The sequence below is a fragment of the Tenrec ecaudatus genome, chromosome 7, assembly GCF_050624435.1.
Source record: "Tenrec ecaudatus isolate mTenEca1 chromosome 7, mTenEca1.hap1, whole genome shotgun sequence".
NCBI lineage: Eukaryota > Metazoa > Chordata > Mammalia > Afrosoricida > Tenrecidae > Tenrec > Tenrec ecaudatus.
In genome coordinates this window covers 18,373,150-18,384,370 of record NC_134536.1, presented here as the reverse complement: position 1 = coordinate 18,384,370, position 11,221 = coordinate 18,373,150, and the positions used below count along the sequence as shown (strand labels likewise).

The 11,221-nt window shown below is 37.5% G+C and overlaps 1 protein-coding gene across 2 annotated transcripts in view; it reads right to left on the bottom strand.

Annotated features, from left to right (window-relative positions):
• Positions 1-6,631: 6,631 nt before the first annotated feature.
• The window catches only part of PPIL4 (peptidylprolyl isomerase like 4), a 38,948-nt gene continuing 34,358 nt past the window's right edge, over positions 6,632-11,221 (bottom strand). The window contains exon 13 of one of the 2 annotated variants that reach the window (XM_075554400.1): positions 6,632-7,813. In XM_075554400.1, coding sequence (XP_075410515.1) covers positions 7,562-7,813 — 252 coding nt within the window. In that variant the 3' untranslated portion in view covers positions 6,632-7,561. Of the gene's footprint in view, positions 7,852-11,221 lie in introns of both variants that reach the window. The other variant, XM_075554401.1, reaches the window with a different exon arrangement.

Below are 11,221 nucleotides of genomic sequence, written 5' to 3'. Positions count from 1 at the left end.
ATGAGTGGAAAGCACAGAAATGTAATATATATTTCAAAAACCAAAGAACATGATGTATGTAAAAACATTCCTTAAGGTAGAATTTCTCAGCCTATCTCAAGTTTCTCTACCATTGACTATTTCTGATCAAAATCTTTGAAAAGTCAACCGGTAAGGGAGATTAGCATGGAACTTTACAGCAAAATGATAATTAGGAAAATTCCATCTCAAAATAATGGTCTTTTTTTCCTTCTTTTGAATTAAAAATATATCTGGGTACATACAGATAGCTGAAGTTTGGGGGGAAATTACTAGGATGAGATGAGTTGTTGGCACCTGGATTTAAGCATTAACCTAAGAACCAACAAGGCACAACACAATGTTAGTAACTATAGAATCCAGACAGATGGACATGGTGTTCATCAGATGTATATTTTTCAGTATTACTATGCATGTATGAAAATTTTCACAAAAAAATTAAAAAGCTGGAAAAAATGTGTTCATCCAAGATCTATGATAGAAAAGTGGGCTGTGGGGATCCACGAAATAAGATGTTTGTATCATCTAATAGTAAAACCAGATCAGTATTCACAACCTATGTAAAACAAAAACTTAAAAAAAACTGAAAGGAAAAGATAACTGATATAAATTGTTTAAAAGGACATGAATCAAACTCTTCATCAGATTATTACATCTGTGGAAAGAGACAATGGAGATCAATATAATCAGACCATCAACTACTCACATGCAAGTTCAGGTTGAAGTCTGAAAAAAATTAAAACAAGTCCAGGAGAGTCAAACTATGTCCCACCTGAATTTGGAGATCGCTTGAAGAACAGTTCTAACACACGAAACACTAATGACAGAGGCCTGAGAAGTTGTGGGGTAGCATCACTAAAAAAGTAAGAGGAAAGAACTCATCAAAGTTGATGTCGGCAGAGACTCTGAAACTGCTCTTGAGAACCGAGTAACCAAAGCAAAGGAACAGCACGATGACAAGAAAGAGCTGAACAGTGAAGCCAAAGGACCGCTGGAGAAGACATAGTATTATAATAACATCTGCAAAACCTGGAGTCAGAAAGCCAAAAAGGGCCTGTCATATCTCAAATTCAAAGAACTAAGAAAAAAATTCAAGCCTCAAGTTGCAACATTGAAGGATTCTATGGGGGGAAATATTGATGCAGGAAGCCCCAAAAGAAGCTGGAATGGATCAACAGAATCACGACCAAAAAGAACTGGTAGACATACAACTATTCCAGGAAGTAGTATATGGTCAAGAACTCATAGTCCCAAAGGAAGAAGTCCAAACTGCACTAAAGGTTCTAGCCAATAAACAAGGTTCTCGGAATTGACAGGAAACCAAATGAAGTACTTCAGCAATCAAAGGAAGCACTACTACTCACTCCTGGATGCCAAGAACTTTAGAAGACAGCTACCTAGCCAACCAACTGGAAGAGATCTGTATGTGTGCCCATTGCAAACAAAGGTGACCCAACTGAATGCACAAACAATTCAACACTATCATTGACATCACGCACAAGTAAAATTTTGCTGAAAATAATGTTTAAATGATTGCAGCAGTACATCAACAAGGAGCTTCCAGAAACACAACCAGATTCAGAAAACGGTGTAGAATAAGGTTTATCATCTGAGGTTGGGTGGATCTTGACTGAAAGCAAGAAAAAAAAAAAAACAGAAAGATGTTTACTTGGGTTTTATTGGCTATGCAATGGCAGTCATGCAAACAGAACAAGGAAATCATGCCTGGCTTAAAATCAGGAAGTGGTGTGGACTTTTACCATCTTAATCAATGTTTGCTGAGCAGATAATAAGAGCTGCTGTAATAGATGAAGAACACAAGCTCAGGATTGGAAGGCTTTTTCGCCTGCAAGCTGCAGAGGACACAATCTGGCTTGTTGAAAGCAAGGAAGACTTGGAGCCCTTGCTGATGAAGATCACGGACTACAGCTTTCAGTATTGGTTATACATAACTCAATTTAAAAAGACCAAAATCCTCACAACTGGACCAGTAGAGATCATGATAAGCAAAGAAAAGATTTACGTAAGCTGTCAAGGATTTAATTTGCTTGAATCCACAACCAATGCAATGGAAGCTGTAGTCAAGAAATTAAAAGCTATCTTATATTACACAAATTTTCTGCCCAAGACCTCTTTAAAGTGTTGAAAAGCAGTGCACTAAGCGGGTCCTGACTCTAGACTTAGTATTTTCAATCAACTCATATGCATGTGAAAGCTGAACAATGAAGAAGATGAGAGAATATTTAATGTGTTTGAATTATGGTGTTGGCAAAGAATATTGAGTATATCGTGGACTGCCAGAAGAACAAATCTTGACTGGAAAAAAGTACAGCCAGGATGCTCCTTGGAAGCAAGGATGGCAAGACTTTGTCTCACACATTTTGGACATGTTATCTGGAGAAGGGTATCATGTTTGGTAAAGTATAAGGTCAGCTGAGGAGAGGAAGCCCCTTCATCACATGGATTGACACAGTGGCTGCAGCGATGAGCATATGACAACAGTGATGAGGATCTCACAGGACCAGGAAGTGTTTTGTTCTACTATACATATGGTTGCTATGACTCTGAACCAAATGGGTAGCACCTAACAACCAACATTCAATATCGTGCTGGAAAATTTAAAGTATGCAAATTAGCAAAGTAGAAGTTAAACTATCTCTTTTTGCAGTTGATAAGATCCTATACAGAGAAAATTCCAAAGACCCAGCAAAAAAAAAATTGCTGGAACTAATACATTCAACACAGTGACAAGTACAAGATCAAGATAAAATAGTTAGATTCATCTACACTAACAGAGAGCTCTGAAATCAGGAAGATAGTATCATTTACAGCAGCCACGCAAAATTTGAAATACTTAAAAATAAACCCAGTCAGAGAACAAAAGATCTATACAAAGAAAACTACGAAGCACTACTACAAGAAACCGAGACCTACATAATTGGAATATAGCATGCTCATACTTACCGACATCAAATCAAAAGGAAGACTTAACATTGTGAAAATGCCAATCGTGGTACACACACAGAATACAACTCTGATACAGATTCTAACATCATTCTCTAATGAGATGAAAAACCTAATCACCGTCATTGAGAAACAAAGGAGGCCTCATATTTCCTGATCGTGATGCCTACTTGCTGGTCACCATAGTCCAAACAGCCTGGTACTAGTATAATGACAAGACACATAGAAAAAAAGAACAAAATCGATAACTTAGAAGTAAAACTGCCGCCTATGTACAGCTGATCAAAGGATCAAAACACATTTGACAAAGGGTCAAAACACATTAAATGGGTAACAGATAACTTTTCTTTAACAAGTGTCTGGAAAAACCGGGCACCCACTTCCAGAAAAATGAAGCAGAACCCCTATCTCACACCATAGACAAAAACTACCTCCAGACGGATCAGAGACCTAAATGTAACGTCTAAAAATATAAGACCATCAATGAGAAAATAGGGGCAAACTTATTGTTAGATGCTGTAAAGTCAATTCTAATTCATAACGACTAAGTATACAAGGGAGCGAAATGCTTCTTGGTCTTGTACCATCCTTGCAATTGCTGTTACATTTTAGCCCATTGTTGTACCTACTATGGGCGTAAGGTCTTCCTCATTTTCATTGACCCTCTACTTTACCAAGCATGCTATCTTTCTCCAGGGATTGATCTCTCCTAATAAGAAATAGCATGTCCAAAGTACATGTGACAGTCTTGTGACTGTCACTTCCGAGAATTATCTGTTCTTCCGAGTCAGATTTGCTTCTTCTTCTGGCAGCCTTAAGGGCTTAATACATGGCATAAATACACAAACATAACTGAAAACACATCATGTAAGACTAACTAGGTAACTGAACCTCCTAAAATTAGACAATTATGTGCATCCAAAGATATCATCAAAAGAGTAGAAAGAGAACCCACAAATAGGAAAGATAAATTTTGGCACTGACTAATCAGACAAGAGATTAATCTCTAAAATGTATAGAAAACTCCACTACCTCAACAAGTAAGCCAATTAAGAAATGGGCAGAGGACCTGGAGAGGCATTTCACCATTTAGGCAGTCACAAACTTATAAAGAAATGCTAGAGGTTAGCAGTCATTATACATGCAGATCAAAACAATGAGGTCATGGCCTCGCCCTAGTATTAATAGCACAGTTCCAGCAGAAACCAATGTTGGTGAGGAGGAAAGACTAGGGCATTCAGACATTGCTGGAAGGACTGTAAAATGGTGCCACCACAGGGGAAAGTAGCATGGTGCTTCCTTTAAAACTTGGAAATAGAAATACTGTAGGACTCAGTAACCCCTCTGTTTAGCACGTCACTTGTGTATAAGCCAAGTTTTCCAGCACATTAAGATAACACTTTTATTGGGGGCTTACACGTCATCACACTCCATACATTCATCCAGTGTCATGCACATTTGCTGCCATCATTTTCAAAGCATTCTCTTCCAACTTGACCCCCTGATATCAGCTCCCCATTTCTTCTCCCTCCCTCCATGAACCCTTGATAAGCTATAGATTTCCATATCTTACATCATCCTCCATCGCCCCTCACCTACGTTTGCATGGGGGTTATAGGTTGATCCTTGTGATTGATTCCCCCTTTCTGCCCTCACCCCCGTCCTAATCCTCCTGGTATCTCTACTTATTGTTGGCCCTGAGGGGTTTATCTATCCTGAATTCCGTGTTGCAGGCTCCCATCCGTAGCGGTGTGCATCCTCTGGTCTAATCCAATTTGTAAGGTAGAATTGAGGTCATGATATTGGGGTGAAGCATCATAGAACTAGAGGAGTGTTTTATCAGTGTTATACTGCACCCTGGTTCATCTCTTCCCTGTGACCCCTCTGTGAGGGGATGTCCAATTGTCTACAAATGGGCATTGGTCTCCACTCCATTCCCCCCACCCCCCTTCACATTGGGTATGATTTTGATCTTAGATGCCTGACATCTTATCCCATTAACACCTCATAATCACACAGGCCAGTGTGCTTCTTCCATGTGGGCTTCGTTACTTCTGAGCTAGATGGCCACTTATCTTCAAGCCTTTAAGAGCCCAGACGCTGTATCTTTTGACAGCCAGTCACCATCAGCTTTCTTCACATTTGCTTATGCACCCATTTTGTCTTCAGTGATCAGATGGGGAAGGTGAGCATCACAGAATGCTGGATTGTTAGAACAAAGTGTTCTTGTGTTGAGGGAGCACTTGAGTTGAGGCCCAATGTCCATCTGCAACCTTAATTCTTAACATATAGATATGAGTGCCTAGTTCTATTCCCCTCTCGTTACAGATTTACATATGCACATGTCTGTATTTAGGCCTCTATAAATGTTCTTTGCCTCCTAGTTCTTTCCTCTATTTCCTTTTACTTTCCTCCTGTCCTACCATCATGTTCAGTCTTCATTGGGGTTTAGTAATTCCTCGCTGCTACATTGCCCTTGATGAAGCCCTACCAGGCATCCTACGATCTCAACTTCCATTGATTTTAGTTCACTTGTTTCCTTTCAGCATATTTTTTTATACAGCTTTTGTGGTAAAATTAGGTGCCTCAGCTGATAACCAGGTCGGCTTATACTCGAGTATATACATAAGAGCTGCCACAAGGATGTAAATATGTACCTCCATGTTGACCACAATATTCGTAACAGTAAAAAGATGGAAACCTAGATGCTCTTCAATGAAAGACTGGATAAACTATGGCACACACACACAATTGAATACTACATAACACTGAAGAATAACAATGAATCTGAAACAACTAATAGCATGGGTGAACTTGGAGGACATGGTGCTGAATAAAATGGTCAATCAGAGAATGATAAATATTGTACAAGAACACTATTATAGACTCAAAAGAAAGTTTTCATACCAAAAAAATATTGAGCTACAGGGGTGGGAGGAAGAGAAGGTAAGTCATGGACTAAAGGGTTAACTTTGGGGAGGTAGAAAGCAAAAAAGAGACATAAAAGGACTAAGACTGTACCCATCCAAGGTGAAAATTTTGTGAGACCTAGAAAAACCACGCAGTCCTGTCAAATTATCTAACAAGGTCTGAGAGTATCATTTGAGTATGTATATGATATGTTTTTATGTACTTTTCAAATTTATACAATACTTATGCATGTCCCCTCTCCTCAAATATTGTTATTTAATATGGAAATGTTTCATTTAAAAAATCAGTGAAGTGAACAATTTAAGTGTCCAAAGGAGTGGGAATAATGGTAATATGCTAACACCAAGGTTAGGGGTTTAAACCCACCCAGTCATTTTGCAGAACAGTGAGGCTGTCTGCTCTCATAAATATTTTTTAAAGTGCTGGAAACTCAAAAGGGACAGTTCTTCTGTCCTATAAGGCTATAAGTAGAAATCAATTCAATAGCAGTGAGTGTATAGAAAGGATTTAAGAAAGGATATGGAGAGAAGAAAAAAAAGATAACTGAAAAATAATGGCCCCAAATTTCTAAAAATCCAACAATTTGAAAATCCAACAATCTCCAAAGCAGAAGAAAAAATAAAAGTACACCACAAGGATCATAATAAATTGCTTAAATCGGTAACAAACAGAAACCTTAAGAGCAGCCACATAAAAAATGACACATTACACAGAAGAACAAAGAATACGGGTGTCTCCTTGTTGAAAACATAATAAAATACAACATCCACTACACTGGTAAAAATTTGTAATAGAAAATGAACATGTGTTAAAGATGATGTGAAACAAAGGTAATTCACATAGTGCAGGGAGGAGTATAAACTGGCACATCCAGTTTTTAGAATTTGGCATCATCTTGTAAAGATGAAGACACCAAGACATGACCAAGTAACTTAATTCATAGACATGAAATATTTAGAGCAACATGATTTGCAATAGCAAAACCAAACACCCCAAATGTTCAGCACCAGATAAATGACTAAAGAAATAGTTCACACAATGAAACAACAGTAAAAATAAATGACTCAGAAAAAGTACTAAGTTGAAAAACAGCAGGCTCCAGAAGTAATATACATCATGATGCCATTTATATATACATTCAAAAACATACAATATTTCACTTATGGATACATACTTATGTTGTAAAAGTATAAAAACCAGCAAGGAATAACAAACATAAAATTCAGAATAATTACTTGAGCGAGAAAATACACCAGAGATTTCCAAAATGCAGATTAAGACCTCAGTTCTTAAACTGGCTGATGGGTACACAGGTATTTATTCTTCCTTATACCTTATATATGCATGCTTATTCTTATAGGTGTAAAATATTTCATTTAAAAAAAACAAAATGTGGCTTTAAAAGTGAAGGCTACCATTTATATGCAACAATAAATGTAAAAAAATATACAAAGAAAATGTTAAATTCTTTATTGTCTTTCAGTGCCCTACATTATCAACATTAATATAATGGGCCTCATATGAAAACGATAATAATAGTAACAGAGCCTTGAACTGCTTTGACACACAATCAGAACCCCTGCTTTCTTGATACTCTACGTTAGATGAGTGAATACCTATGAGCCACGCAATTGTGATTCTTTAGCTTTCATCTGTACTTAGATTTTTCTTTATCTTTGGATTTCCTTGGGCTTCTGCTTCGGTCTCTCTTTTTACTCCTTTCTCTTTCGTAGGCATCTGTGGGGTATTTGGATTTGTGGTTGGTACTATAGTGGCCATCCCTCTCTCGAGACCGGCTCCGACTCCGGTTTTGATGGCGCTCTCTCTTTTCGCTCTTCTGTTTCTCCCAACAGCTTTCTTCTTCTTCATAGTGACCAAAGCCCATTTCCCTGTAGATATCCTGCCAAAGGGACAGAGAGAAGAGAGTTAAACGTGAACCTGTAAAAAAAAAAAAGAATAATTTTGTGGGCACTGCCAAGTAACAAAACTTCAATGACAAGTCTACCATTAATAAGTTGTAACAGTTCAAATTTGCATAGTCTCATTCAAAACAAGAATCTCACAAATTAAAAAGGAAAAAACAATTCAGAAAATAGCTTTAATCCTTTTTTCTTTTTTTAGTCATCTATTATTTCAACTGAAATCAAGGATCACATTCAAAATCAAGAAATAATCCAATCAAAATTAGGACAAGTAGGTTTTAGCACAAATGGCAATGCTGGTTAAAAATAAATAGTTAGATAGATAAATTAATTAATTAAATGCTGGTTGAGTCACAGGGAGGAGACGAGCCAATCAGGGTGCAGTATAGCACTGATGAAACATAACTTTCCTCTAGTTCTTTAATGCATCCTCTCTCCCACTATCATGGCCCCAATTCTACCTTACAAGCCTGGTTAGACCAGAGCATGTCCACGAGTAGATAATAGCCGGAAACACAGGGAATCCAGGAAAGATAAACCCCACAGGGTCAATTATTCAGAGTAGCAATTCCAAGAGGGAAAGGGAAAGATATGGGGAGTAAGGAGGAACCGATCACAATGATCTACATATAACCCCCTGCCAGGGGGATGGACAACAGAAAAGTGGGTGAAGGGAGACATCAGTCAGTGTAAGACATGAAAAAATAATAATAATTTATAAATTATCAAGGATTCCTGAGGGAGGGAAGGGAGGGGAAAAAACGAGAAGCTGATACCAAGGGCTCAAGTAGAAGGAAAATGTTTTGAGAATGATGATGGGAGCAAATGCACAAATGTGCCTGACACAATGGATGAATATTGGATAAGAGCTGTGCGAGCCCCAGTAAAATGACTAAATGCTGGCTGTGGCGGCCATCTCTTCTCCTTCTCTGGCTCCCTGCAACAGCAACGGTGTGACGAAAGTTCCCAACGACAGCATGAGATAAATGCCATATAGGAAAGAGGTCTTGAGAGATATGGAGTCAATTAGTCTAAAAAGAAAATAGATTGTACATACTTTAGCCTGAAAGATTAATTTTTAAAATGTTTTCTTCCATAATAGATCCTTATCCTATCTTCAACTAAATAATCTATGTTTTAAACTGGGTTTATATAAGTTTTTGTCAACTATTTATTAAAAATAAATTAAGAAGGAATAATTTATTGCCCCAAAGACAAAAGTTCAATTAATTCTATTCTCAATAATTAAATAATCATGGTAATTTTCCCACAGAGACGAGAACTAGTTACAAGTCTATTTCTGCTCCTGTCCAAAGAAAAGAAGTATCTCAGCAGCTGGCTCAAATCTAAGTAGACCTGAGCCATTGCTTTTTCATGGGATTGTTCATCAAAGTCACCTTTCATAAGAAAGAACCCACATGTTCTCTACTTCTGATGCTTGACTTCTCAAAGATGCCAACTCTACAAGCACAGATGTTATCATCATGGATGGAGATGTCAAGGCTTAATGATGGAGACATACTGCACATCTTAAACAAATGATCCATTCTTATGTTGTCTATATACTATGAAATATACTTGGCTTACTGTTTGCAGCATGTGGGAAATATCTAACATGCTTGCTATGATCATAATCACACTGTTAAATACAGCACTATAAAACGATGATCTTCTACAAGGCCCCAATGGTTTGGGGCATCTATGAAAGTCTTCAAGGTTGAAAAACAAAGAGGTATTTTGATTTAACCCTTTATCAGCTGTTCTCTGGTAAAATATGACATTCTTATTAAAAAAGACTTGCTCATCTTGTAACATATTTCAAAATGTAAATATTTACTATTTTGTCTGCATAAATCCATTCTTCAGTCAATTCCAACTCACAGCAATCCTATAGGGCAATGTATAACTACCTCAAAGCCATAATCTTTACAGAAGCAGACTGCCATATCTTTCTCCAGAAGGGCTGGTGGGTTTGAACCACTAATTTCTCCATTAACAGCCACACATTTAACTATCAGGGCTCCTATGTCTGTATACATAGTGATTAGCAGTGAGTGAAAAAAGTTTTTAAATTCAGGATACTTTGTATATAACAATTCCATAAAATCCTCAACACATTACTATGCAGACAGGCATTTAAACAATGAATGTTTACAATTAAAAAAATAATAAAGGTACGCAATTCTTTGAAAATGTTGAAGAAGCTGTAAATCTGGTATGAACTAAAATCTCAAGGCTATTGCTATTTGGCAGGGTTGGGAAGAAGAGAGAGAACAGCTTACCAGGTAAACAATACAATACAAGGTTTAATATTAGGATGATTTGGGTGGAAATGGTCTTGGCCGCTTGGGGAATGTGTCAGATATAAAATGTTCTTGGCTAGATTTATGAGGGAAGGTTCTGTGAAGGCATTAGGACTTGGGATGAACCTTAAAGGATGAGTGGGTTTGGGTTTGAACTGGCTGCAAGAAAGCTGATGTAAGTAATATAAGTGAAAACTGAAAAATAAAGGAAAATTAGTCCTGCATGTATGTAGGTGAAAAGATTAGGTCACTGGATGAAGCCCCATCAAAATGATGCTCTGCGTGTGTAGCAGATGCAATAAGGAAGTGGAAGCTCAGGGGATCTATGTAGGTTGGATCCACCAGAGTACTAACCTGACATACAAAACTGAGAAGGTGGTGGGATGGGGGAAGGGGGAGCACATGACTTCTGGGGTCAATATTTCTTATCTAAGAGAAGGAATTAAATTCAATGAACTCTACATCCTTTCTAGAATGCATTTTCAGAGTGTATATATTTAATACGTAAGATGGACAAGCTAGTTTGTGACCCAAAAGACAAATAATACAAAGTAGCCAATTAAAGGCAATCAATTTACCCTAGCAAATTACCTGATGTAAAGCAGCCAAAAAAGTCCACTCTTGACTGAAAATTATTCTTGCTCAGGTCTCTGACACAAAAACCAAGATTTCATCTAAAGATTCACAGTATCAAAGATTTCCTTATCTAAACCAAAAAATGGCATTGATTTGTTAAAATAACACCAAAACTCAAGTCTCATGTTATAAGAACACCGAACACCTACAAAGTCACAGCAGAGGAACCACAAATAGCCAGAATGCCCTCTCTCAGTCCTGTCAGCCAGGCCACTTCCAGCTGAACACTATTTCCTGTAGTCCCTGCAGCCCCTGCAAACCTCACACAAGACAAGAACCTTCTTTGGAAATAAGACACAAGGTGGAGGGTGGAAAAATTAAACAAATTTTCAAATTGAACAGTGAGGCTGTAATTTATGAAAAAAAGAGTTGAAAGACATGACTTAAACATTAATAGGAAATAAGACAGGTTAACCAATAATAGGGAATTTTGAATTACTGCCTTGT